Source organism: Aphanomyces astaci (genome assembly GCF_000520075.1).
Source record: "Aphanomyces astaci strain APO3 unplaced genomic scaffold supercont1.16, whole genome shotgun sequence".
Classification (NCBI taxonomy): domain Eukaryota; phylum Oomycota; class Saprolegniomycetes; order Saprolegniales; family Verrucalvaceae; genus Aphanomyces; species Aphanomyces astaci.
Genome location: NW_009798279.1, coordinates 592,572 through 616,225, shown reverse-complemented (window position 1 = coordinate 616,225; position 23,654 = coordinate 592,572). Strand labels below are relative to the sequence as shown.

Here is a 23,654-nt window from a genome sequence, read left to right as displayed (position 1 = left end):
TTCAATCCGAGTACATTGACCAATCAGAAGCAAGGAACCCTACCGAAAATACCTTTTTAGTTTTATACCTGAGCAGTAGTGATACCTCTTAAAACGTATCGGAATCAAAGGTTCCCTATTCTGGGGGACTACTGTACTTACTACGTCGTAGTAGTAAAACATACTACGTAGTAGTAGTACTTGGGGTTGGAAACAGCAGTCGACACTTCGAACTTCGATACTATGTTAACCCTTCTTCCCGATAACTACATGTTGTAATCGCACTTCCAAATCAAGTAACTTACGTGTAGTACTTACTACCTACTATTGTAGCACGCCACGCCAACGACACACATCTAGTAATATGTGCATAAAATACGCTATTACATCCTATTCGTTATGTCGTCGTTAGGTGCCTTCGTCATCGTCGAGCCCTCGATAGAGGAGGTGCGGGTGGTCGGGGCCGTGGTGGGCATGGCACCAGTCACAGAGGGAAAAGTGGGCACATGTTCGGCAGAACCAATGGTCGGCGTGGGTGATGAGGAGTGCGCACTCGTGGCAAAACGTGTTGCACTGGGGCACGGACGCATTGATCATTTGGTGGAGCAGCATCATGGTCGAGTGCTTGGCGCGGCGGAGTGAGTCAAACTGGTACGATGCATGGGAGCTCATCTGGTGGAAGGCGAAGCGCGACCCGACGAACGGCGGCAGTTTCGTGGGGGGGTCCTTTGCGGGGACGACCGCTCCCTCGTTTGAACGACACAAGTCGACCTGGAGCAAGTCATCGCGCATGGCTTTCATAGCGGTTAAGAACGATGCAAACGCGTCTTTTAAGCAGGGGGGAGTCGGGGGTTCCTTGTCGCGGCGGGGCTTGTGCTTGGCCTTGAGTGCGCGGGCGATGCGGTCCAGCTCGCCCGGGATAAAGTCGCCGTCAAACAGCGGCAGCATACCCGTGCCCCCCGGCCACAGAAACGACGAGCCGCCCCCGCCGTCCCCCTTGGCCGCATCCTTCTTCCACTGCGCCGCCACATCGGCCACGTGTCGGTCGTACAGCGTCCCATACGACTGGATGATGCCGCGGGCTTGGGCCTTATCCAGTACCTGCTTGTACCACGAGCGCAGGTGGTCACCACTGGGCGTCTTTTGAAACGGCGGGTGACACCAAAATACATAACTCTGGCTACGCTGCGGCGGACACGACCAAATATACACGCGCTCCATGCCGTGGCGCCGAATGTAATCAAAGTACGACGTGAGGATGCTATGGTACACCCCCGTGCGGATACTCGCAGGCTCCATGTATCGGACGCTGTCAATGTAGGCGAGGTAGACGCTGCGTCGGTTGGGGGCGTACTCGACCGAGTCGTCGTACTCTTGCACGTACATGGCAAACAAACATACATCGACGCCGTGATGTTTCTGGAACAAAAAGATCGTCTTGGTGTTGTGCGTGAGCTTGTCGGGCACGTCTACGACCAAGTCCTCCCTCGTAGTACCATGCTGCCGCACGACGCGGGCGTTGGATTGAAACAGATGCACCATCTCCGTCGGCAGATGCGACTCTTGGCCGGTAAACGTCATAGTGCGCACACACAGCGAGTCGATGGCATCGCCGGCGGCGTCGCCCAGATTGGCCTCAAGGAACCGGCTCAGCTCGGTCTCAGGTAACGATGTGCAGTCTAGAAAGCTAGGGGGGATGCTTGACATCCGGCGAGACTGGAGCTGGCAGTGCGGACACACAAACTTGTTGGCCGTGTCGTACGCAGCTTCCACGGGGTTGAACAGCACACACACCTGGTGCATCCAGCGGCCGCAGCAGCTGCAGCACACCCACGGCTCGACGCCGACGTCCATCTTTCGCTTGACCAGCCACGCGCTCACCTCGGACGCGGTGGGCAGCGTGTTGCGCCGGCTCAGCAGCGGGTTCTGGAAGCATTCGTCGTCCTCCTGAAGGATCCGCTCCTCCTTCATGCTCTTGTTGCGGCACTTGGCGCACCATACGCGGGTGCCGTCGCGCGTGACAAAGTACGTCGACCCCTTGCGGAATGTCGTGCCGCAGTTGCCAAAGCACTGGCTGAACGGCACCAGCAGCTCGAGGCACCGCTGGTCGCACGCCGCGCACGTGTGCCCGCAGCACACATCGCACGCATGCCCTCCCGCCTTCGACTCGTCTAACTTGTCCACGCTCCATGTCTCGTTAAAGTGGGCTAGCAGCGCATCGGCGTTCACATGCACCCAGTGGTTGCGTGCGTTGAACGCCATCGCATTGGTAAACACGAGCCGGACGTCCGCCGCGATCTGTTCCGGCGACGCGTACTGCGCCGACTCGAGGCGCGCCTTGATCGTACCTAGATCCATGGGGTGCCGGACAATCGACGTGTACGTGGGCAGGTTCATCCCGACGGGGTCCACGGGGGTATTAAACACACCGCCGCAGTTGCGCGGGTGGTCCATGAGCTTTTGCAGCAACGCGCCAAAGCGGCGGAACCGACTCACGCGTCCCTCTACCTTGATGGACCGGAGATGGTCCTCGATCTGCTCCACCGACATGCCGTCGAACGGCCGGATCGGCTTGATGTCTTGCGTGAGCGGGCGCCACTTCCAGTTTTCCGGCAAGCTCGCCGATGCGCCTGTGACGTGGGATGTGGGCGGGATGTACAGGGGCCGCGGCGACGGGTCTGTCCGCGCGCGCTTCCTCGGCTTGGGCGACGCGGCAAAGTCGGCATATGCTCGGTCCAAAGTATGATGGTGCTGCTCCTGGATGGGCGATTTCGAAGCTTTCGACGAGGTCGGGAGTTCGTTGAGTAGCGGTCGGCGGCGGCGACGCGGGTCGGCGGGGGGGGGCTGCTGGCTGACCACCGAAGGGGATGATGGCACCAGCACCCTCCGCCTCGGGTCCATCGGTTGCTTGGCCTTGTCGGCATACGAAGGCGCGGCCGTATCGGTGAAGAACGAACGCTTCCCGTCCACGCTCCTACTACTTGATGTGTGCTTTGGTGTTTTGGCCTTCTTGCGGCGATGATGGGGGTCCGAGGTCGCGGGGTCGCGCTTGAGTGTCGAGCACTTCAACGTCTGCTTGAGACGATCGAGGATCACCGACTCGGCCATGCTGTGCGGCTTGACGCCTTTGTATCGTGCGAATCCGTCCGTGTCGTCGTTGGAAGGAGGCGCTGTGATGGTGGACGAAGGAGCGTCTCGGCGGCGCGAGGAGGAGGCCATGGGGTCCTTGGACATCCGCGCCGCGCGCAGTTTGCGCTCCAACGAGCGTTTCGAATCGAGCAACCCAGTAAAATGCTTCCATAAGATGTACCGCGCGACCGTCTTGGCCGTGCTGCGCCCGCGAAAGCTCCCGACAAAGTCCAGCGACCGCTCTATGAGAAAGACGACTTAGATGAGAGAATATATGGACAACGCATACAGACCAACGAGGAATTCGACGCTCGCGGGCGTCACGTTCCAATATCGCTCCTTTTGCCGCGCCAGCAGCACCGTGTACTGCGCAGATCGCTGGACGTTCATCTCTGGTGACCGGTGGAGGATGAAAGCAACATGGTGTTGCCGGTTGCCACTGTCAGTGTTCGGCGTGCGTTGATTCTTGGCGTCGTGGGAGGGTGGCGTCGCGCCGTATGTGTGTGCCTGTTCGGGGGTTGTGGGCATGTGCTCGTCGTCATCGTAAGTGCTGCGGATTCGAACGACCGACCGAACGCGAGAGGCACGGAGGTACGTCGACGGCAACTCGGTCACCACCGACAAATCGGTCGTGGGGCTAAACCCGCCGCCTTTGAGTACCATTTCCACGTCGTCGTCATCGTCCGACACCTCTGCATCCGCCAGAGGATAATCATCGTACATGGCCCAATGTTGCGTCGACGACTGCTTGTGGCAGGGAATGGTGCTTGATGGGAGCGGCTAGTACGTCACGTGACTCAATCGACCAGTTGCCTCGACGATGGCGGATGTCGCTCGGGGCAGAAGAATGGTGGCCGAGACACGTTCTTCGAGTTTTTTTCCGATAATTACACGGGGGCGATACTCGAGGTTACCTGTGAAAAAAACAAAATCACTTGATCTTTGTATCAAATAAATTCTTTTTTCGTGTCCTATGGGATTAATCAAACGGAGGAACTGTATGACCATACTGAAGCCAAGATGAATCTAGACAAGGGCAACGACCATGGATTCATCATATCCGGATGTGTTGTTATTTATCCGACTTTGATGGCAGAGCGGCTGGGTTGACAATTTACAAGCTAACCAACAGGACGACGAGCACCGAAGCCGCCATGCTTCCAACTCGCGAGGCATGGGCACCTGAGGGAAAGAGAGATAGCATTAGGAGGCCATCCCGACCTAGCTGCATGTTTGAACCCACCGCTCTTCTGCGACGCGGCCCACACTTCGACCTCGCGAATGCCATAGATTGGCCCTTGGTCTGACGCGAGCCGTCGGTTGTCGCATCGCACCGTGATGTTTGGATTGCACTGAACGGGGCTCTGGATCTCCAGTCGAAGGAAGTTGAACTTGACGGACGAATTGCTCCATGGTACGACGGTGTCGACGCGGTCCCACGCGGGAGACACGTTTTCGAACGTGTTGAACACGACAAACGTGGCGTCGTATCCCGAGTACGACGTCTTGACGGCGTACGTTTTGGCAGCCAAGTAGCCATGCCACCGCACCACGACCTTGCTGATGATTGGCGACTCTGCCGTGAAGTTGACTTGAAAGAACACGTTTTCATCGATGCTGCCGCTGGACCACCAGCTGGTCTGCATGACCAGGCCATCGATGGCATTGCCTTCAAGGTCATACAGAATGACGTACTGAAAGCAACTCGCCGCTAAAAACGTACCAGGCACGTACTTTGTGTCCAAGATCGGGTTCAGATCAAACTTGTAGTAGCTGGAAGCATGGGGTATTTGGCCCAGCGCCGCGTTGAATTCAAGGTTGGGCAAACTCACCACCGCCTCGACCCAAGGCGGAAGCAGTAGCAACAATAGAACGACACCTACCACTCCCATCGCTCCGCCACACGAATGATCAGGCATGATGGTGTGCGGCAACGACCAACTAATAATAGCCACGTGTCACCAGAACTCGTTAATGTGACCAAAACTTCATGGCAACGACTAGTACTAACAGCTAGTCATGGTTTGTATAATGCGTTGTTGGCATGTGGTATGGAGGCCGCAGGCATGGCTTTGCCTGTGGCAGAGGTCGTCGCCCGAACGATATCGTGTAATATCGTTGTACAGTAAGCTTGCTTACTATGCATGCTCAATCGAATGAGCGGTGACCAATCAAAGCCCAGAAGACGAATCAAGTGGCCAATTACAGTAAACAGTACTACGTAGTACTCTTTTCAGCCAATACGAAGGAAATTGGACGATTTTTCATACAAAAGCCAGTACATGTGCAAAGAAATCGATGGGTTTGTCCAAATTTTGGGTAAAAGGCCAACACGCAGTGGCAATGTGGGGCGATGTGATTGGTCGTCGAAAGGTTGCACCGTTTCAAGATACAATGGACAAGGGACACCCGCAGCCTCAGTCGTGGATCTGGCCAGTCGTTTCGACATCTCATCGATCCATCGATGGGAAGAAAGTCCAAAACGAAGGCGTCGTTGCTCAAGGGGCAGACGCCCCCGTCGTCCCCCAAGAAGGCCGCCGCCGAAGTAAACCCAGTTCCCGCACCAACATCGCCACGGTACGCGGATGTCATTCCAGCGTCGCCCACGTATGGCTCTGGCCAGCCATTGCTTCACGTCCGACGCAATGCGTACTTCGAAGCGGACCGCAAGTGCCACGATGTCTTGTGTATGTGAATCAGTTCCACTACTACCCCTACACTTGCCCGTCTGACGCTGTGGCAGGCGGCGTGCTCTTTGGTTTGTTTTGGATTGGCATGGTCGCCATTTCCCTCGTGGCGTACAAGGTATGGGCGATCATACACCACCACCTTCAATGATGGAATCGCTCACACGATCCGATGTTCTATCCGCAGCATGGCGACATGAATGGTTTGGTCTATCCAATGGATCACTTTGGTGCGTGGCGCTCTTGACACCCTAGCCCTACTTAACTCGAGGGATAGGGCACCTGTGCACTGAAGCGACGCCGTTTGCGTACTACCCGCATCCGAGCTTGGACATCAAAGTGGGTGTACGCATCACACTTCGCCACTGAACGACACACATATGACACACATCGTTTGTAGAGCCCATACTACTATGGCATTTGTGTTGCCACGTGCCCCGCCCAAGGCGAGTTTGTGAACGGCATGAAGGTCAAGTACGACACCACCGACGTGTTCCACCGGTGTGTGCCGTCCAACCTCACGGCAGTCGGCGCTGACGTCGCCGAGGAATACGCGACCATCTTGGGCAAAGCCACGACAACGTTCAAACTGCTGTCTCGGTACATCGAAGACATCCGGAAGACATGGAAACCCGTCGTGGGCGTCAGCTGCGGCGTGGGGTTTGCCGGGTCGGTGATGTGGCTCGGAGTGCTCCGGCTGTACCCAGGCACGGCGGTGTGGGGCAGTCTGTTTGTGACGATGCTGGCGCTCGTGCTGGCGACCGTTGTGTCGGCCCTCGAAGCGCACTACATCCAAAGCGACGCGTTTACCGCCGCCGTCGACGATTCGTTTGTACTTCAGCTCGGCAACGACAACGAAAAGTCGTTCCGAGTCGTCACGGTGGTCCTGGGGTTCGTCACGCTCGTACTGGTACTCGTGCTCGCGTTTATGTTTTCCCGAATTCGGTTGTCGGTGGGCATCATTCACGAAGCCAGCCGTAGCATTGCGGTACGTGGATGAGTTGTGGCTCTTGGATCAACGTATTGACGACGGGATACAAATGATTATGTAGTACATGCCCACGCTGTATGGAATTCCCGTGGTGCAAACCACCAAACTTCTGATTCTGTTCGTGTACTTTGTCGTGTCGTGCATGTACATTGCCAGCTGCGGTAACATTTCCCTCGCCGACTTACGTGGCGCGTTCTCCCGCCACGACGGAAAGGCGCACGTGCAGGCCATCCAAGCGGCGGTGCCGGCTTTGGCCACCGAGTATGGCAACGGCACGACCCAGGGCTCCAACTGGATGAAGGCGTGCTTTGCGTACAACCTGTTTGGGATCTTCTGGACCCAGCAACTCATCGAAGCGGTCACGGTGTGCACGATAGCCGGTGCCATTGCCCGGTTCTACTGGTGCGACTCGACCGACCAACTGGGCTTTGCCGTCGTGTACGAGCGATATATATTCGAAACGTGTTGATATATTACGAACGATCTAACTTGACTTATTAGAAAATCGTATGGGCACAGCTTTCGGTACCACTTTGGGTCGCTGGTGTTTGGTTCGGCGGTGGTGGCCGTGGTTCAGTACTTCCGCGTGGCACTGGAATATGTGGACCACCAGACAAAGCACACGCAGAAGTACTCGGTGGTGAAAGTCGTGACCTGCTGCTGCCGCACGTGCCTGTGGTGCCTGCACACGTTTATCAAGTTTGTCAGTCGCAATGGGTACATTGTAATCGCCATGAAGGGGTCGTCGTTCTGTGTGGCGGTCGTCGATTCGTTCCATCTCGTGACCGCCAACCTGTTGCGCATTGGGACGTTGTCGATCGTGGCAGCGTTTGTGATGGTCATGGGCAAGGTGCTCATCTCCGTGGGATGCACGATGCTCGTGTTCTGGTACATGACTGCGCAGACGGTGGACGTGTCGAGCCCGTTTCCGCCGCTCGTGGTCACGCTCATCCTGTCGTACTCGGTCGCTTCGCAGTTCTTTGGCGTGTTTGAAATCGCCATCGACACAATCCTCCTTAGCATCTGCGAAGACGAAAAGATCAATCGCAGCACCGCCCAGTACTACGCGTCCAAGCACATTCGAGCGTATCTGGACCATACGGCCGAGCACGCGTTCGACCACCACAAGCACATTGAAGCAGCCAAGCGGACCGACGTCATGGTGTAAATGTAGCCAAGTTGAGTTACTCAAATTGTCCGATATGTTGGAATAGCTATGGATATATTGACATGTAAGAGCGTTAATTGAATTGAACCCTCTAAGTACGACCGTTTCAAACTGGATCCGCTGTCGTTTTGGTTTTTTCGACATGCAGTGCGACTTCTAGCGACATGAGCAACAACAACGACGACGGAGCTCCAGCGGCATTGTCGACAGCGACTAGTCCGTCGGTGAAGATCGAGGGCTACCTGTTCATCCGCATCTTCAAGCGGCGACGGCGCTATTGCGTCCTGACTGGTCGAACGCTGTGCATTTTTGGCTCCAAGGATGAGGCTGCCGCCGTGGACAAGGCACAAGCTGCGCGCGCATCGTGCTGCGTCGTGGGGGTCAAGGACTTGTCCGACTTGGACAAAGGCACGAAGGAGACGTTGGTGGGTACGGCGTCGTTTCAGAACGCGCTCATTGTGTCCACGCTCAAATCCAAGTTGATTGTCGTCGAAGCCGACACCAAGACCGAGAAGGACCGATGGCTGCATGCGATGATGTCGCTCAACTATTGCACCGACGACGCGGAGCGGGATGTCGTCCGCGACAGCCTCAACCAGCCCGATTTCGACGCCCAGCGTGCTGTCACGTACGATCCACAGGGCAAGTTGTCACATCTCTCACGTTCCCATTGCTCTAGGCTACTGTACAAGTACCGGGACAATGCTGTAGCCATGGACCTCATCGTGGGCCATCTGTCGCAGTATGCGCAATCCAACATTGACGACGTACGTGCCCCAACTTCCAACGCATGTATGACTAATATTCGTTTAGGTCGAGTTTTACCTCCAGCAAATCGTGCACTTGCTCGTGCATTCGTGTGACGCTGTTCGAAACAAAGACAAACTCGTGGATGCGGTGCTGTCTATCTGCAAAGCCAAGACGTACACGGCGCACCTGGGCAACTCGATCCATGTAGCGCTTCACTTGTTCTGGCTACTTGAAGCCATGCTCCACGACTGCCATGGCACAGCCACGTACAACATCGTGGCCATGCTCATCATGTCCATCGAAGCGCAAGTGGTGAACCAGCACTTTGAGCTGCGGGACCTCGTCCGGCTCTTTCACGACGTCCCAGGTCTCAAACAGTCGATCCTGCGACCTGTCGCAGATGCCAAACACGACGAGACGCGCGCGGCGCAACCGACGCCATTACCCTCGTCATCCAACGGCCCCGTGTCACATGACACTATCACGACCGTGGCCACCTTGTCCGAGGCCGAGAAGACCACGCTGCTTGCGTGGATCGAAGCCGAACGCCTAAAACGGTACAAGTACTTTCACCAAGAACGCGACTTTATCGTCGCCCTCGCCGGCATCTCGGAAACCATGCGGCACATGGAGCCGCGGGAAAGTCGCAAGGCGGCACTGCCGGGCCTGCTGGCCCGTCTCGTCATTCCCGACATGGCGTACATCCCACTGGGCCGCGCGTCGGACCCGTACTGCCGCGTGCTCAGGGTGCTCGAGGCCGAAGGGACCGTGTTCTCAACCCACAGCCGCGCCCCAGTGCTCATTTGCTTTGAAGTGGTCCAAGAAGCGTCACCCCCTCGTGCGGCGACTGGCTGCACGTCCCAAGCGGCCACGTATGACCAAGACACACTCGAGTGTATCCAAGCGACGTACGCGGCGCTCTTCTTCCGGTCGGCGTCTTGCGACCTCACAACCGACGACAACCCGCCGCCAGAGGACGCCGTGTCGTTGGCGTCCATCAAGGACATAGTGGACCAGAACATCCAGGCGACGATCATGCGGCGCACGTCCAAGACAGCGTACGACATGAGTCTGGCCAAACTCATGGAGCCCACGGTCTTTGGCGAGAGCTGGGCCGCGAAGAAGGTAATAAATACATCACACACCCGAGCCCATTCTTGCTACCAAGTAAATAGCCCATCGTCGTGACTGTAGAAGCGGCTGCAAGTGGCGTCGCCGTACGGCCACCTGCGCGGGTGGAACGTCGTGTCGCTGGTATGTCGTTCGTGTACTGTATGTAGGTCGACGAAAAGTGGGGGGATGGAGGGATTCATTCGTGTCATTGTAGATCTCGAAAAGCCACGACGACATGCGGCAAGAAGTGTTTGTGTTGCAGTTGATTGCCCAGATCCAAGGCATTTTTCGCGACGCGCATCTGCCGCTGTGGCTTCGAGCGTACCGCATCGTCTCGACGGGCCATTCCACGGGGCTCATTGAAACCATCACGGACGCGCAGTCGCTTGATGCGATCAAAAAGTCCAAGCCCTCCACCTCCCTAAAGGATCACTTTGACCAGACGTACCCCGCGCCGGCCGCCCGCGACCTCGCGACGCTCAACTTTATGCACAGCCTCGTCGGATACTCGCTCGTGTGCTACATCTTGCAAGTCAAGGACCGACACAACGGCAACATCCTGTTGGATTCAGAAGGACATGTGATCCACATTGACTTTGGCTTCGTCCTTGGGATTGCGCCCGGGGGAGGATGGAGTCTCGAGAGCCAGCCCCCGTTCAAACTCACCAAGGACATGGTCGACGTCCTTGGCGGCGTCGCCTCGCCCCTCTTTGCCCAGTTTGTCGAGCTGTTCACGCACGGGTTTCTGGCGCTGCAGGTACGATATACATAGTGGGGGAGTAGGTATGTTAGTGTCCATTACTTCAGTAGTACTCTGTGGTGATTATTATCACATTAATTCCATGTCGGTTGATTTTGGTTTCCTGCAATCTGATTGGCTCAATTCTTCTGCCGATTTTTCTTGTGTACGTCCATATATTTGGTTGTGTCGATTCCAAATCAACAGTATAATCGATGCTATTGGCTAATAATCCAATTTTGAGTGGATTTGATTGGCTCTTACAGAAAACACAAGTATAGTCAGCCAATCACAACTCCAGCGTGATTCGATGTTATTCGGCAAACCAACCGAATTTTTGGAAATATATAGCGAATTCACAATCTATATGTAGCGGAATGCAGAAAAGATCATCACGATGGTCGAAATCATGATGCACAAGGCAACATATCCGTGCTTTCAGAACCGGGACGTGGTCAAGGACTTGCAAAAGCTCCGCGATCGGTTCGTGGAGACGCTGCCGATGGACGACACGGTCGAGCACGCAGTCAAGTTGGTCAAGCTCAGCTACAAGAACAAGTGGACGAAGCGCTACGACCAGTTTCAGAAAATCACCAACGGCATCCTGCCTTAACCCGTCACTTTCGATTCCAGCTTATACACGATTAAACCTAGGACCGAGCTTTCTTGGAGTTGGTTGTTGCCCCGTCGTCAAATTCGAATTGGGAGAGCCGCAGCCCGTCCAGATCGTCCACCGCCCCGTCGTCGTTGGTGGTAGTAGTACTACTAGTAGTAGTAGTACTAGTGTTGCCATACACATCCAAGGCCCGTTTGCGATTGGTACTGGCAGAATCGTCTTGAAATCGTGGGGGATGCGGCATGGACGGAGACGACAGCGTGTTGGTCGGGAGGGGGCGGTGAAAGGTAGTACCCCCTCCCCCCCCTCCTCGTGGTATGGACTTGGCGGATGCACTGTCGACATATGTTGCAGACGAGGATGGGTGCATTGTACCCGCCCCTTGTTGGTGGTTACCAGTGTTGGAATACCCGGGAGCTGGCGGAGGTTGGTGGCTCCAACTGTGCACTGGTGGCGCAACCATTTGCTGTCCACGAGATGAAGAGTCGGCTGCGCGCGTCGGAGGAAAAGGGATGGACTTGGGCTCGGCTTTGATGACTGGATTTGGGGGGGGCACCGCCGGTCGATGGGGAAGGGAAGGATGGGAGTTGTTGGGGGTGGTTAAGCCATACGAATTGACGGGATTCGTGGAGCCGTGGCCCATAGGCACAGGGGGCGTATGCCCTACGTTGTTGCTGCCGGCTGGTGGGACGATGCCTCCTGAGACTGCCGGAGTTCGGGGAGGTGGTTGAAACTGCGGCGCACTTGGAGTGGTAGTAGTAGTGGGCTAGCATGTGACGATGAAATAGGGGGGAAATAGTTGTATGTGTACAGGTAGACGACGAGGGGGGGGATGCAGGGGGGGTGTATGGGGGGTCCCCGTCGACGCCATGTTCGTGTGTCCATTTTCAATCTTGATGGCAGTGGGCGACTGCAGATTCGACTGGTTGGCCTAAATATGTATCGGCATGAAAGCCCAGACATCGCACACAACACCATGGGATATGTACACACACACGTACTCGGTTCGCAGCGACGTCCTTAATGTGCTAGAATGCTTGTGATGTGTCGAAAGTGACATATGGACCGAAGGAGCAGCACACGTACTTCCTTGTCGTAGCACGAGTTTCCCAAGTATTCGCCAAACAAACGCAAAGCACGCTTCCGGGCGTCAGAAATACTTGCCTATGACAACGTTGCATGCGGCGGACGAGATAGGTTGGTAGCATCGATGCGACGGATATACCTTTTTAGCTTGTTCGAGGGCAGCGCCTAGGTCCTTCATCCCGTCGCTCGTACCAAACCCGACGTCCTCATGACTTGATCCGTCCTTGAGTTCGATACGCACGACAGAGCTGTAGATGATGCTCCACCTCCCGTCGTCGCTCTTCTCCTTCTATTGTCGTCCCCCCATTGCATCAGCACATACCAGGATCGAATGCAAACGTACGCATTCCACGTTGCAATCTATGATGCGACAGCTCCATCCGTTGAATCCAAACGCTTCGTTTGCAATTTCAATGGCCTTGCAGCTCTCGAGGTAGGTCAAGCGCCGTCCACCGGGGCCGGGTCGTCGCGACAACACGTTCGAGTTCAGCTTCTGCCGAAGGTACGCATCTGTTCTCTGCTGGTCGTCTGGGTTGAATGGGATGGTGCCGAATATGGAGTTCGTTTCCCGTTTCCCAAACATGGGCCTTTCTTCGGAGCTAGCTGACGGCGGCGGCGGCGCCGAGTTGGCGCAAGTTTGTAAATCCAACAATATTCAAATTTAAGGCGCGCCGATTGGCTATTTATTAAACTCCAGTGTCCAATCAAACGATCAAAAGAATTTCTATTTTAACCAATCATAGATCTAGTTTCAGTGTTTTTGAGAATACAGCGCCAACTGCCGATGCAGGTCCAGCTTGCTAAACACGACTTGAGTCTCGTTCGCTGCAACCAAGATGCACGTCAGAGGGAGGTAGTCATCCTGCCGTGAGGGAAGGGAGGAACGGCGGCGTACCGTGGAGGGGTTCGTGTACGAAGATGCGGATTTGCCCCGTGCGTTGGCGCTTGACTTCCTTTTGGCGGCCTTGAAAGTAATGATCGTGCTCGCGCTTGTCACCTGCCCGAACTAGTTCACGCTGCTTAGCATCAACTGCACGTACGTAGGTAGGTTCATCGAGTCGCCACGTACTCGGACGAGGTTGCTTGCGAGGTCGGGCTGGTTGGCTGGGTGTTTGCAGTGCCTGGAGTATATATATATATATGGTGTCAGCTCGATGTGGCGATTTCAATCGATGATGTAAGTACAGACTTGATCTGTGGCTTTTCGCAGTTGGACTTGCTTCTTCGCCTGCAACTCCCCTTGCTCGACAAACTGCCGCAGCCACCACTACGTGTATGCACAGAATAAGTTATATCGACAATCCAACTACTACTATGAGAAAACATTGGGTCGAGGCGAGTAGAGTACGCATGAAGCCACGAACCTTGGAGTCGACGGTGCGCAATTTGGACTTGGACCTGGCTAAGCACTGATGAAGGAGGTCGTCTGTCCACACCAAGTTGTCCCTGAGTTCGTAATCACGTCCTTTATACAAGTACGGGTCGATGGCTCTCCGGAGGCCGCCGTAGGGACCTGCAAAGAGCGCACCGGGATCGTCATGGAGTCGCATGAACTGGTGGACATGCAATTCGTGGGCAAAGGGTTTCACTGACGTGAGAAACCGACTTTCGATCCACACGTGGATCGTGTGCAGTCCTTCGTCTTGAAGCGAAATGTCTTGGACGTAGTACACGCCGTCCTTGAAGTGCGCTGGGATCTTTTCGTCCAGCACGATCCCTTGGCTCGAGGAGATCTTTATCCGCAGCGATGCTCGCGATGCAGGTTTCAAGGCCTTGCTCGACGTGTGTCCGTTCTTCGCACTGCCGTGCACCTTGATGCAGAACCCGAGGTAGCTATACAGTACGTGGTCGTTCGTTCGTCAAGGTCAGACTCATATGGCAAGGGAAGGATGTGGAAGCCATGGGCCGTACCGGAAGAACGCGTAGCGAAGGGGTATTCTCGTCGGCAGCAGCTCTGCCCACTTGTCCTCGACATGGATGATCTCATGCTCGTACGACATCGGCCGTGGTCCCAGTACTTGGTCCACAAATTGCACGCGATTATGCAGATTTGAATTCTAAACACCAACGACGCCACACCTCTACAAGTGCATATATCAAAATATCGAATGTGGGAGAAATCCAACCCAGCCCTTGAGTTTCAACCTTGCCTGCCCCGTTGACTCACGACGACGACGGCTTGATAGCGCGGAGGAGCGGCGCGTATCATACCTATATCATATCGTCCTAGGCGTTATGGCATCTGCAGATGAGAAGATGGATCTTTCCAAGCGGAAGATTCCACGCAAGACGTTGAACGAACAACTCCCTACGCGAACGCGGTCGCGAGGCAAAGAAAAACCAGTGGACGTCGCGACAAGTGCGAGTACTCGAAGCGACGGCGTGACGCCACCGCGGTCGCGAAGCACGCCCGGCAAGGAGCGCACCTCGTCGTCGTTGTTGAATGCGCCGCCTCGCACATTCTCCACCGCTCTGTCGTCGGCCAAGTTGTTGCCCGTGGAGCAGGAGCAGCAGCTCCAGGCGATGCTGACCTCGAATCGCTTCGAAGATGCAGCGACATGGATCAGCGGATCCACGTACTTGTCCGAAAAGTACCAGCTCGCGGACGTCGTGCGCTTGGTGCTGGACAATCGCCAGTTCGACCTGGCAGGTCGGCTCATTCGCGAGCACAAGCTAGCCGAGAACCAGCAACTGGTGACGTATTTCGTCATGGAACTCGTCCGCAGCGGCCGCTTCCACCTCGCCGTGCGATACGCGCAGGAGCTGGTTCCGCACTTCAACGCCCCCGTCGTCGACCCTTCGACCCGCCCCATGTGGACGCCCAGCACGCTGGTCAAGGCCATGATCCGTGTGCAGCAGTACAAGCCCGCGCTCAAGTACACGCTGCAATTCCACTTGGAAGGCGAATTCCCCGTCAAGAAGTTTGTCCAAGGGATGCTCCATGAAAAGACATGGCTCGACGCGTTTACCGTGATCCTGGTATGCACCGTACACCGACCTACTTTTGTATCATGTTGGCATATTTGTGTAGTTTTTTACTCACTTTTGTATCATGTTGACCCATTTTTGTAGCAAGTTGTCATATTTTGACCCCTTTTTGTATCAATTGACTCCTTGTGGGAGCATTTTAGCGTATTTCTGTCCTTTTTTGGATCATTTTGTCATATTTTTGAATCCTGTGATTGTGATTCGAATCATGTCGGTGTAGGAACACAAATTAGAGACTGCGTTCTCTCTGGACAACCTGATCGACAACCTCCTGGGCGAGCAGCAATGGTCAGCTGCCATCAAGTGCGTGAAAATGGCCAAGCGAACCGCCGTGTACACGGGGCCGGTGCTCGTGCGCCACATGATTCAAAGCGGCGACTTCCTCTCGACGTTGCACTACCTCAAGGCGTTCGACTTGACTGGCGACGTGGCCTTGGTGCGCCACATGCTCGACTTTATGTGCCGGTACGGAGAACTGTACAAAGCGCTCAAGTACTCGGTCAAGTTTGGACTGGCGGCGGAACCAGCGTACGACCCGCGCCGCCTCATCGATATGGCCATCGACCGTCGCCAATTCCACGTCGCGCAGCTGTACATCAAGCGCCTCAAGCTGGACGACCTGTATCAGGACGATCTGCGGCACATTGCGCACGAGAAGGACCATCTGGCGGCGTCCTTCCGCGCGCTCATGGCCGAGAAACGCCAGCGCCAACTCTCCCCCGACGTCCAAGCCCGGATGCAAGCCTGCCTCGGAGACCTCTACGAGCCACCATCTGACGAAGAACGCGACGTGGTCGTGTCTGTGCACGAGCAAGTGTTCGCCAAGAAGCAACCCAAAGAGACGACCCCGTCGTCGCTGCTCGAACGCCTCCGACAGTTCAAAGTAGACGATAAACAGCAGCTGCCCAGTGGAGGCAGTCGGGTCTTCTTGACGTCGTTCCCAGCCCAAAACGCCTTCCACTCTGAAGGCACATTGGACCAATCCTTTGCCGACGTCGACCGCGCGTTTGCGTACCCTTCGCCCCCGCCGGCATCTCTCCCTGCCTTCTCCCCGCCGCTTCCGCCATCGCAGCAGCCCCCACAATACACCCCCCCGCCGCCCCCCATCCACCGCCACCAGTTCTACATGCCGCCCCCTCCCCCGCTGCCTTCCCAACCACCCCCGCCACACCCATCGACCTCGTTCGCGCCGTCGTCTTTTGCACCACCGCCCCCTACTCCATTTTACGGGTACCAACCCCCTCCCATCACGTCGTCCGTGGCGTCGCTCGCCATGCAATTCCACGTGCACCACCCCCTTCCCCCTCCCCCCCCTCCTCCATTGCCTCGACAGACCCACCGGTCGTTTGTGCCCAGCTTGAGCTTAAAACCATCGCCCGTTGGCCCCAAGCAGCACCAGTAGTACCATCACCCCCACCAGCAGTTGCATAACATACTCACACACTTAGACCATTCAAACCTATACTTTTAGACTTGCTGGGGACGATGCTGATTGGCCATTCACATCTCTTGAAACTTATCCAACCTCACACCTTGGCTTTCAAATTGCGTGGAATGTCCTGGATCGCCTTGCCTCGAATCGAATACAGACGCTCCGCTCGTTGCTCCAGCGTGCCTCTATATATCATCACATGTCAATATATATATCGAATAGATGCCATGTTTACCCGCATTTGAGCCCGCGATGCTTCAACTCGTGTTTGAGTTTGTCCATACCCAGTGCTTTCAACGCATCGATCGATTCAAATGCCATCAAGTCTTCCAACATATTCACTTGCACGGGGGATACCGCAAGACGAGGAGAAGCAGATGGGGCTGGTTCTTGATCGAGTAAGATGTCTGTTAAAAGAGATGGCGCGTCGACTTCTGGCGCCGCTGCATCATGTACCGGCGGGGGGGGGGTCTTTTCCTCTTCGGAGTTTGATGATATGGCTTGCTCTGTTGGCACTAGTGACGTTGCCGCTTTTGTACCTACGTCCACCAGCGCGTCCAAGACGGGGGTACAGTCGGTCGGTTTGTAGTGAAACGAGCGGTCGCCAATGTTGACTCGGATGCGCTCGTTCGTTTCCAGGCTAAACGCGGGAAAGACGCCGCCTGGGTGCATGCTGGTCGCGTCCGTGGCGTGGACATCCGTGAACGCCACCCCCAACGACGTACCGTTGAGTGCAAACTCAATCGTGCCAGCGTCAATGTCCACAGAGCACCCGACCACGTCCCCCGCCGCCCACTTGGCCCCGTACGCGGCCGACTCGCCGCCAGTCCACTTGACCTGGCGGCATCCATCGTACGCCCATGACGCCATGTGGTCGCCGACGCCGTCGCCTTCGTCCTCGTCCGCTTCAAACGTGGCGTCAGCCCACCCCACCTGAATCACACCGGCCGACAACAGCTCCACTTCGTAGTACCTACTCACATATATATATATTGCCAAGTCGATTATTCGAAATTAGAGTGGAAGGGGGGGTCAATCGAATGAGCAGAATAACCAAATCGAAAAAATCAACCAATCAAAACACAGATCACGAATCAAGTAGCCAATCAAATCCAGTCTTCGACCCCTTCAAATCAATGTGTGATTAAAATTAGTGTATGACTAAAATTAGTGTGAAAATGTTTACATACAAAAGTCAGGACAAACAATCGATCGATAGATTTGGCGAATAGCACAAAAGTCCAAAGTTTGGGTAAAATAACAATATATACATATATATATAGATGAAAACGATCCCGTCACAATAGGGTATTGTTGTGTTTATTCTACATGTACATATAAATTGAGCCAATCAGATTGCAAAGGAAACCAGGATCATCATCACCATCTAATTAGTGTGTGTGACTTCAATTAGTGTGATACCAATCACCGCAACACTATAAAAAATTGAGCACAATGAATCAATCGACAGATTTGGCGAATCACCCACATTTGGGGTACAAGGACAATACCATTTCCCGCGATGCAAAGCGCACCCAAACACAGTTGCGGTGCCGAACGATCCGCGGCCTTCCACGGTCGCATTCTCCTCGGCCGTCGATTGCTTCACATGGACGTTGCCGTTCAACGGGACGAGCCAGCTCCCGGCGACAGACGACACGCCGCCGCCCCACTTGGCGTCACCGGGAGTAAACACCATCTTGGCCTGCAGCTCGGCCTTGATGGCGTCCTGCGACGCCTGGAGCGTCTTACGCTGTCGCAGACCTGCTAGAAACGCATCGTTCACGTCGGCTTCCAGCGCGGCGGGGGCGATCGCGTGGACGTACTGGTCCCGCTTCAGGTCCTTTTCTCGCAGACTTTTCTCCTTTTGCTCCTTCTTGTACAGCGTCAATTCCTCGCCGCGCAGTTCGAGCTCGCCGTGCGCGTAATTGCAGTTGCGGCCGCGCGGGCATCCCCAGTCGCGACGTGCATTCGGCGGCGGCGTCGCGCGCGCGCGCGCTTGGATCCAACTCGTGCACATGATCGTCTTCCGCTTGCGCTTCATGCGAGTGGACGCCTTCTTCCCAAACCCTTCGGCCCACGATGGAGTGTTCAAGTGCCATCCGGCAATGCCGCTGGGGGTTTCTTCCACGGGCAGTTCGCGGTCTTCGATGCCGTCCTTTTTGCGTTGCGCGCGAAGCCCTTCCTCTTCGTTCCACTTCTGGATGGCGATTTCCTGATTGACGTGGCGCAAGCGACGACCGCTGAGGTCGCGGCACGAGCCAAAGTCCCGCGTCGCCTTGGCACCTGCGCCTTTCCCTTGACTTCGAAGCATGGCACCGAACCCGCCCTTTCCGCCCAACAAACCCCGACCGCACACAGCGCGTAGCACATTTGGGGCATGGGGAACCCCACATGTGTCGTCAAGGAGCGTCATGCCGTGCAGGAGTTGTACCAGGTCGAACGGAACATTTGTCTGCGCCTACGTCAATGTTGGCATCATATCGACACGCATGTACAAATGTACATACATTGAGCTGGGCTTTAACATGATTGCCAGTCACATCAGCATGGTCGAAAGAAAGGCACACCGTTGAGCGCTGCGGAAGCAGCTCTACCACAACTTGCACTCGCATGAGGATATCTCGTCGCAGCCTTGGAAACTGTGGAAATTGCACTCGCACACCGGATACGGATTGCTTTTATCCGGAAACCCAATTTTTGGGTTTGCGCGCTCACTTACCGGTACAACTTCGCCGCGATCGAGCTTGGAGGGATGTGGGTGCTGGAAGTCGAGTCCGAGTCCATGTCCCTGCACTTGGTTCAAGGAGAATGGAGCCTTGGTCGCAGCGGAAACGTCTTCAACTTTCCCAAGGACAAGTCCATATCGCGCAACCATGCAGAGTTCCTCGTCGGCGGCATTTTGGATCTGGAAAACGTCGCGGAGCTGCCATCGTTTGTCCTTGTCGACAAGAAATCCCGCTTCGGAACGTACCTCAACGACGTGCAGATCAGTCCCAACACACCCATGCCCCTTCGTGCGGGGGACAAAGTCTCGTTTGGCGCGAAAACAACCATCCTTCGTGTGCGGTACTTCAAGATGGTACTGTACCACCGTGGACACCATGTCCCAACGCTCATCACGTCCTTCTAGGTTGCGAGGACGTCGCGCATCCAAAAGATGAACCGCAAGATGCTCTTGGATGGATGCAAAGCCATCGGGATGCACGTCGTGACTGCGGCTGTCGACGACGTCAACTACTGTATCACGGACCCGGGCAAGTTTGTTGCAACGGAAAAGGTGTTGTGGGCAATGGCACACAACCACCCTATTGTCGCGTCTGAGTGGGTTCAAGCGATCTTGCGGCGCAAGTCCATGGCCGAAGAATTGCCGCCTTGCGACAAGTTCCTTCCCCAGCACGACGCGTCATCGTCGTCCTCCACCGAGGTAGTCCCCCGTTTCTCCCCATCATTCCGCAACTCATCGCGCTCCTACCCAGGAAAGACACCAGCCGTCTTATGCATCCGACCCGCGCCGTTTCTCGCTCTTTAGCAACTACCTCGTGGTGTTCCTGACATCGTCGTCCATGGAAGCGCTTGTACCTGTCATGGGGGGCCAAGTGTACGCCGCGTATAACGCTCCCGACAACGACGAACAGCTGGTCGAGCACCTTGGCAAATCCATCAAGGACCACGTGTTGATTGTGTATCCCATCGGGACGTCGGGCGGCGATGGCGGCGCGTCGGAGAAGCAGCAGCTGCCTCCGTCCGTCCCACAGACCAAGCAAACGTCGTCCTCGTTGCAGTCACGGCCGTCGGTGGTCGGGCACCCGTCGGAATGGAACAATCCCGCGCTACTTCGGCGCGTCCAACGTCTCCACGCCGCGCACTTGGCCTACATCCTCCATCAAGAACTGGCGGCCAGCATCATCTTTACCAAACCCCCCACGACCATGACCGATGAAACCGTGTCGCAGATGTTGCTACAGCATGCCTCTTCCGAACGATTTGAGGCCGACGACGACACGAATCAGTCGGTGGACGAGACGCCGCTACGGCTTGGACACGCATACGTGCCCCAAGCGGTGGAACTGCCGACTGGGGCACCTCTGTCGACCAGCGACGGTACGATGACGCCCGCTGCAAACACGACAAGAAGCATGGACCTCCCTGTGGTCGAACGCAGTACATTTAACCTGGTGAATGCGACTGCTAGTGACGCTCTGGACCAGCAGCACACTCCACGTCATGACGACTGGGTGGACGCTACGCTTTGCTCGTCCAAGGTACTTTATAGCAGGCGGCTATGTGCAGGTCCTGTATCGTTTGCTGGTTGTAGGTTGGAAGGGATAGCGTAACGGGCGACTTCAAGCCGGTATACACTGCCGTGGAGCAAACCCTCCGCCCACTTCGAGTGGAAGGCTCCAGCGACGAGGAACCTCCTGTGCCCCAAGCCCATCAAAACCCTCAAGCAGCGTTGGTTGGTACATGTACACTTGGTGTCGGCCATCCCGTCTTACGGACCAGCTCTCCTGTTGGGTCAGACTGGCGGCGGAAACCGTTCAAGCGCCTATATGGCGACCGGCAACCACGTGCTGACCCACCGACCCACGACGAAGCCGATCCAGCATGCATTGGGGCGACGGTGGTGTATGACACGCTGGTCGTACGCCGGTCATCGCCCCATGACGAAGAACGAGATGGGATGACCCATGTCCGGTACCTGCCTCGATATGCCGCCGCTGTCCCATCGCCTCTTCCTTCTTCTGCATCGACCCATGCAAAGACGTTCCGAAAGGCGCACGTGGTCACCATGTCGTCCCGCCGCCGACTCATCACGCACTTTACCAACGTCGTGCCAGTCAATTTGGAGCGTCGGCGGGAAATCGCCAAGGAAGACGACGAGCTCGAAGCCCGCGAACGAATTGCCGAAGCGCTGTTTGTGTCGGCCATGCCCTGCCCCAACAAGATACGAAAGCGCCGGTAGCATCTCTATCCTACTAACTACTAACTACTACTACTAACTACTACGAGATTGCAGCGATATACTACTATTAATAGTACAATGGGAGCGTGTAGTACTATTATGAATAATAGTAAGTTAGTAGGAACTATTAATAGTACTCCGCCTCCTCCTACTAACTACTACTACTAACTCCTTCTACTAACCCCTACTAACGAGATTGCAGCGATATACTACTAGTACAATCGGTGCGTGTAGTACTAGTAAGTTAGTAGGAACTAGTACAGTAGTAAGTATCCCACGTACGTATCCATCATAACGTTACTAGCCATGTTGCTGTTGTTGTATGGCAAAAGGACAAACGGCGATAGATTGGGTCAATTGAACAAGATCTGCTTGGCCACTTGCATGGTTTGTCCATGCAGTTGCTCGATGGACAGTTCGTTGGCGGCTTGCGTACATTTGTCGAGGGCCGAGTCTTCATTGGATGCTGCCGCCGTCTTGAGCGTGTCGGGCACATAGTATCCAAAGTTCATGCGAGCTACAACATTGTCACAGGTGGTGGTTGGGATATCCAGATAACATTGTCACAGGTGGTTGAGGTATCGAGATAACATTGTCACAGTTGGTTGGGGTATCGAAAAGTCGATTCGAAAAAAATTGGAGTGTTTGGGGGTTCAATCGAATGAGCAGAATCACCAAATCGGCAGACAAGTATCATATCGATCGACCAATCAAAACCCACAACGCGAATCAAGTGACCAATCAAAACCACACTGCAAACAATTCAACCTTGAATTGGTGTGTGACTGAAATTAGTGTGACACTGGATGATCTTGACATACAAAAGTCAGGACAAAAAGTAATCGATATATCGATAGATTTGGCAAAAAATCAGCCAAATTTGGGGTAAAAGGACAATCACATCGTCAGGGACGTACACGAGTAGCCCTTGGCGTTGCCCACGGAAGCCTCGCATCCGTCCAACTTGGTTGCAAGCCCCCCAATGCGCTCAGAAAATCGCTCGCGGTTCTCCCGCTCCAGCGTCGGCGTCGAGCTCAACGTCCGCATCCACAGGAACTTTTCACTGAGTACCCCCAGCACATTTGCGCCCAGTGTACTCATAAAGTACTCAATCTCCAACGCATAGTACCTAATCACAAACAAACGGGTGGAATCGTCGCCAACGAGTACTTGGGTACAATACCGATTCCAGCAACTGCCCCAGCGTTCGACACGCGCCGTATCGTCGGTGACGATCTGGCCGTCGGGGGTTTCGTTGACCGGCGCGGCAAACTCGGGAGGGTACGCGCGGAAGGCACCCATCTCTGGTCGCTTCTTCGCGAGCGATCGGAGGGGGTCGATGACGATGGCGAGCCATGGATTGCCATGTGGATCTTCAGAGCGCTGCCACTGGAGCTGGGTACTCAAGTCGGTGCTGCTGAGGAAGCAATGGGATGTGACTTCGACGTCGAACGGATGGCTATGATACCACCCCATAAACTTCTCCTTTCGCGTCGTTTCAATCGCTTCCCCCAGCGAAATCATATAGTTCATCACTTCCTGGTCGTCGGCAAGTACTTTGGTCTCGGCACCTTCAATCGGCAACGGGAACGCGTCCGTGACAATGAGCGTGTTGAGATTCGCGGGGTCTGTGGACGGCCGTCCCAAGAGCAATCCCATGATCTCCACAGGCTTTCCCCCAGGAGAGCTCATGCCTTTCTCCACTCCCGACTGCGCATGAGACAGCATCTTCATCGTCGCCGACGGTGATACCTGCACTCGCCGAAAGTACTTGGGGTCATGGCTCCACTGCTTGTTCGAGCGCACTTCGTTCACACGGTCTTCGTTCCACGTGTACAAACTGTCCCCGCTCTTCGCATTGGCAGCAGCGCCACCTTTGGCATGCCCCTTCCCCTTGCCTTTCGACGGGATGATGCCGTTGAGGTCTACAGAACTCATGTTGTGATCTCAAGGTTGGAAAATGTCATTCGGTTACACTATTTTGAGGTAGATCTTAAATACTGTGACCAC

At 55.3% G+C, this 23,654-nt stretch overlaps 10 protein-coding genes across 22 annotated transcripts; 4 read left to right on the top strand and 6 right to left on the bottom strand.

Moving 5' to 3' along the window:
* Positions 1 to 328: 328 nt before the first annotated feature.
* On the bottom strand, positions 329 to 4,010 carry H257_07677 (hypothetical protein). The gene is made up of 2 exons (XM_009833279.1): positions 3,402 to 4,010; positions 329 to 3,350 (listed from the first exon to the last, which is right to left on the bottom strand). Exons 1-2 carry the CDS (start codon positions 3,829 to 3,831, stop codon positions 388 to 390), a joined length of 3,393 nt encoding a protein of 1,130 aa, XP_009831581.1. The 5' UTR covers positions 3,832 to 4,010; the 3' UTR covers positions 329 to 387.
* A 132-nt stretch (positions 4,011 to 4,142) lies between these two features.
* Positions 4,143 to 5,123, bottom strand: H257_07676 (hypothetical protein). Of its 3 annotated transcripts, XM_009833278.1 has the most exons (3): positions 4,832 to 5,123; positions 4,352 to 4,777; positions 4,143 to 4,290 (listed from the first exon to the last, which is right to left on the bottom strand). In XM_009833278.1, the coding sequence occupies exons 1-3, from the start codon at positions 5,025 to 5,027 to the stop codon at positions 4,223 to 4,225; spliced, it is 690 nt and encodes a 229-aa protein (XP_009831580.1). In that variant the 5' UTR covers positions 5,028 to 5,123; the 3' UTR covers positions 4,143 to 4,222. The 3 variants fall into 3 exon arrangements, with proteins under 3 accessions (XP_009831580.1, XP_009831579.1, XP_009831578.1); XM_009833277.1 differs by having other exon boundaries at positions 4,352 to 5,123; XM_009833276.1 differs by having other exon boundaries at positions 4,143 to 4,777.
* Positions 5,124 to 5,517: 394 nt separating this feature from the next.
* H257_07675 (hypothetical protein) lies at positions 5,518 to 8,070 on the top strand. The gene is made up of 7 exons (XM_009833275.1): positions 5,518 to 5,795; positions 5,852 to 5,913; positions 5,983 to 6,025; positions 6,073 to 6,134; positions 6,196 to 6,783; positions 6,848 to 7,224; positions 7,288 to 8,070. Exons 1-7 carry the CDS (start codon positions 5,573 to 5,575, stop codon positions 7,952 to 7,954), a joined length of 2,022 nt encoding a protein of 673 aa, XP_009831577.1. The 5' UTR covers positions 5,518 to 5,572; the 3' UTR covers positions 7,955 to 8,070.
* Positions 8,071 to 8,076: 6 nt separating this feature from the next.
* H257_07674 lies at positions 8,077 to 11,327 on the top strand. 2 transcript variants are annotated; one of them, XM_009833273.1, is made up of 6 exons: positions 8,077 to 8,582; positions 8,634 to 8,721; positions 8,768 to 9,829; positions 9,899 to 9,958; positions 10,032 to 10,574; positions 10,930 to 11,327. In XM_009833273.1, the coding sequence occupies exons 1-6, from the start codon at positions 8,119 to 8,121 to the stop codon at positions 11,167 to 11,169; spliced, it is 2,457 nt and encodes an 818-aa protein (XP_009831575.1). In that variant the 5' UTR covers positions 8,077 to 8,118; the 3' UTR covers positions 11,170 to 11,327. The 2 variants fall into 2 exon arrangements, with proteins under 2 accessions (XP_009831575.1, XP_009831576.1); XM_009833274.1 differs by lacking the exon at positions 10,930 to 11,327 and having other exon boundaries at positions 10,032 to 10,691.
* Positions 10,890 to 12,898, bottom strand: H257_07673. Of its 2 annotated transcripts, XM_009833271.1 has the most exons (6): positions 12,602 to 12,898; positions 12,398 to 12,547; positions 12,259 to 12,336; positions 12,174 to 12,200; positions 11,984 to 12,103; positions 10,890 to 11,938 (listed from the first exon to the last, which is right to left on the bottom strand). In XM_009833271.1, the coding sequence occupies exons 1-6, from the start codon at positions 12,839 to 12,841 to the stop codon at positions 11,207 to 11,209; spliced, it is 1,347 nt and encodes a 448-aa protein (XP_009831573.1). In that variant the 5' UTR covers positions 12,842 to 12,898; the 3' UTR covers positions 10,890 to 11,206. The 2 variants fall into 2 exon arrangements, with proteins under 2 accessions (XP_009831573.1, XP_009831574.1); XM_009833272.1 differs by lacking the exon at positions 12,602 to 12,898 and having other exon boundaries at positions 11,207 to 11,938; positions 12,398 to 12,575.
* Positions 12,899 to 12,955: 57 nt separating this feature from the next.
* Positions 12,956 to 14,304, bottom strand: H257_07672 (hypothetical protein). Of its 6 annotated transcripts, XM_009833267.1 has the most exons (6): positions 14,170 to 14,304; positions 13,623 to 14,091; positions 13,448 to 13,525; positions 13,328 to 13,379; positions 13,154 to 13,264; positions 12,956 to 13,083 (listed from the first exon to the last, which is right to left on the bottom strand). In XM_009833267.1, exons 1-6 carry the CDS (start codon positions 14,256 to 14,258, stop codon positions 13,010 to 13,012), a joined length of 873 nt encoding a protein of 290 aa, XP_009831569.1. In that variant the 5' UTR covers positions 14,259 to 14,304; the 3' UTR covers positions 12,956 to 13,009. The 6 variants fall into 6 exon arrangements, with proteins under 6 accessions (XP_009831569.1, XP_009831572.1, XP_009831567.1 ...); XM_009833270.1 differs by having other exon boundaries at positions 13,328 to 13,525; XM_009833265.1 differs by having other exon boundaries at positions 13,154 to 13,379.
* Positions 14,305 to 14,410: 106 nt separating this feature from the next.
* Positions 14,411 to 16,917, top strand: H257_07671 (hypothetical protein). Its single transcript, XM_009833264.1, has 2 exons — positions 14,411 to 15,237; positions 15,467 to 16,917. The coding sequence occupies exons 1-2, from the start codon at positions 14,494 to 14,496 to the stop codon at positions 16,646 to 16,648; spliced, it is 1,926 nt and encodes a 641-aa protein (XP_009831566.1). The 5' UTR covers positions 14,411 to 14,493; the 3' UTR covers positions 16,649 to 16,917.
* Positions 16,454 to 19,317, bottom strand: H257_07670 (hypothetical protein). Its single transcript, XM_009833263.1, has 4 exons — positions 19,189 to 19,317; positions 18,190 to 19,139; positions 16,914 to 17,651; positions 16,454 to 16,863 (listed from the first exon to the last, which is right to left on the bottom strand). The coding sequence occupies exons 1-4, from the start codon at positions 19,291 to 19,293 to the stop codon at positions 16,773 to 16,775; spliced, it is 1,884 nt and encodes a 627-aa protein (XP_009831565.1). The 5' UTR covers positions 19,294 to 19,317; the 3' UTR covers positions 16,454 to 16,772.
* A 71-nt stretch (positions 19,318 to 19,388) lies between these two features.
* On the top strand, positions 19,389 to 21,724 carry H257_07669. Of its 2 annotated transcripts, XM_009833262.1 has the most exons (5): positions 19,389 to 19,760; positions 19,812 to 20,105; positions 20,158 to 20,943; positions 20,997 to 21,141; positions 21,202 to 21,724. In XM_009833262.1, exons 1-5 carry the CDS (start codon positions 19,434 to 19,436, stop codon positions 21,642 to 21,644), a joined length of 1,995 nt encoding a protein of 664 aa, XP_009831564.1. In that variant the 5' UTR covers positions 19,389 to 19,433; the 3' UTR covers positions 21,645 to 21,724. The 2 variants fall into 2 exon arrangements, with proteins under 2 accessions (XP_009831564.1, XP_009831563.1); XM_009833261.1 differs by having other exon boundaries at positions 20,997 to 21,724.
* A 137-nt stretch (positions 21,725 to 21,861) lies between these two features.
* Positions 21,862 to 23,601, bottom strand: H257_07668 (hypothetical protein). 3 transcript variants are annotated; one of them, XM_009833259.1, is made up of 3 exons: positions 22,828 to 23,601; positions 22,562 to 22,773; positions 21,862 to 22,161 (listed from the first exon to the last, which is right to left on the bottom strand). In XM_009833259.1, exons 1-3 carry the CDS (start codon positions 23,580 to 23,582, stop codon positions 21,998 to 22,000), a joined length of 1,131 nt encoding a protein of 376 aa, XP_009831561.1. In that variant the 5' UTR covers positions 23,583 to 23,601; the 3' UTR covers positions 21,862 to 21,997. The 3 variants fall into 3 exon arrangements, with proteins under 3 accessions (XP_009831561.1, XP_009831560.1, XP_009831562.1); XM_009833258.1 differs by having other exon boundaries at positions 22,562 to 23,601; XM_009833260.1 differs by lacking the exon at positions 21,862 to 22,161 and having other exon boundaries at positions 22,428 to 22,773.
* Positions 23,602 to 23,654: the final 53 nt, after the last annotated feature.

Excerpts from the sequence above, each read along its gene's own strand:
- H257_07677 (XM_009833279.1), bottom strand. The coding sequence starts at position 3,831 with ATGTACGATGATTATCCTCTGGCGGATGCAGAGGTGTCGGACGATGAC. Across the intron at positions 3,351-3,401 it reads GAGCGTCGAATTCCTCGTTG|AGCGGTCGCTGGACTTTGTC; the intron begins GTCTGTATGCGT and ends TCTTTCTCATAG.
- H257_07676 (XM_009833277.1), bottom strand. The coding sequence starts at position 5,027 with ATGCCTGATCATTCGTGTGGCGGAGCGATGGGAGTGGTAGGTGTCGTT. Across the intron at positions 4,291-4,351 it reads GGCCGCGTCGCAGAAGAGCG|GTGCCCATGCCTCGCGAGTT; the intron begins GTGGGTTCAAAC and ends TCTTTCCCTCAG.
- H257_07675 (XM_009833275.1), top strand. The coding sequence starts at position 5,573 with ATGGGAAGAAAGTCCAAAACGAAGGCGTCGTTGCTCAAGGGGCAGACG. Across the intron at positions 5,796-5,851 it reads CAAGTGCCACGATGTCTTGT|GCGGCGTGCTCTTTGGTTTG; the intron begins GTATGTGAATCA and ends ACGCTGTGGCAG. Across the intron at positions 7,225-7,287 it reads CAACTGGGCTTTGCCGTCGT|AAAATCGTATGGGCACAGCT; the intron begins GTACGAGCGATA and ends TTGACTTATTAG.
- H257_07674 (XM_009833273.1), top strand. The coding sequence starts at position 8,119 with ATGAGCAACAACAACGACGACGGAGCTCCAGCGGCATTGTCGACAGCG. Across the intron at positions 8,722-8,767 it reads CGCAATCCAACATTGACGAC|GTCGAGTTTTACCTCCAGCA; the intron begins GTACGTGCCCCA and ends ATATTCGTTTAG. Across the intron at positions 9,959-10,031 it reads GGTGGAACGTCGTGTCGCTG|ATCTCGAAAAGCCACGACGA; the intron begins GTATGTCGTTCG and ends GTGTCATTGTAG.
- H257_07673 (XM_009833271.1), bottom strand. The coding sequence starts at position 12,841 with ATGTTTGGGAAACGGGAAACGAACTCCATATTCGGCACCATCCCATTC. Across the intron at positions 12,548-12,601 it reads TAGATTGCAACGTGGAATGC|AAGGAGAAGAGCGACGACGG; the intron begins GTACGTTTGCAT and ends GGACGACAATAG. Across the intron at positions 12,337-12,397 it reads CCCTCGAACAAGCTAAAAAG|GCAAGTATTTCTGACGCCCG; the intron begins GTATATCCGTCG and ends ACGTTGTCATAG.
- H257_07672 (XM_009833265.1), bottom strand. The coding sequence starts at position 14,258 with ATGTCGTACGAGCATGAGATCATCCATGTCGAGGACAAGTGGGCAGAG. Across the intron at positions 13,526-13,622 it reads TGCGCACCGTCGACTCCAAG|TGGTGGCTGCGGCAGTTTGT; the intron begins GTTCGTGGCTTC and ends GCATACACGTAG. Across the intron at positions 13,380-13,447 it reads TGCGAAAAGCCACAGATCAA|GCACTGCAAACACCCAGCCA; the intron begins GTCTGTACTTAC and ends TATATACTCCAG.
- H257_07671 (XM_009833264.1), top strand. The coding sequence starts at position 14,494 with ATGGCATCTGCAGATGAGAAGATGGATCTTTCCAAGCGGAAGATTCCA. Across the intron at positions 15,238-15,466 it reads ACGCGTTTACCGTGATCCTG|GAACACAAATTAGAGACTGC; the intron begins GTATGCACCGTA and ends ATGTCGGTGTAG.
- H257_07670 (XM_009833263.1), bottom strand. The coding sequence starts at position 19,293 with ATGCGAGTGCAAGTTGTGGTAGAGCTGCTTCCGCAGCGCTCAACGGTG. Across the intron at positions 19,140-19,188 it reads ATGTTAAAGCCCAGCTCAAT|GCGCAGACAAATGTTCCGTT; the intron begins GTATGTACATTT and ends ACATTGACGTAG. Across the intron at positions 16,864-16,913 it reads CATCGCGGGCTCAAATGCGG|AGGCACGCTGGAGCAACGAG; the intron begins GTAAACATGGCA and ends GATGATATATAG.
- H257_07669 (XM_009833261.1), top strand. The coding sequence starts at position 19,434 with ATGTGGGTGCTGGAAGTCGAGTCCGAGTCCATGTCCCTGCACTTGGTT. Across the intron at positions 20,106-20,157 it reads CATCGTCGTCCTCCACCGAG|GAAAGACACCAGCCGTCTTA; the intron begins GTAGTCCCCCGT and ends GCTCCTACCCAG. Across the intron at positions 20,944-20,996 it reads CTACGCTTTGCTCGTCCAAG|GTTGGAAGGGATAGCGTAAC; the intron begins GTACTTTATAGC and ends TGCTGGTTGTAG.
- H257_07668 (XM_009833258.1), bottom strand. The coding sequence starts at position 23,582 with ATGAGTTCTGTAGACCTCAACGGCATCATCCCGTCGAAAGGCAAGGGG. Across the intron at positions 22,162-22,561 it reads CAACGCCAAGGGCTACTCGT|CTCGCATGAACTTTGGATAC; the intron begins GTACGTCCCTGA and ends ACAATGTTGTAG.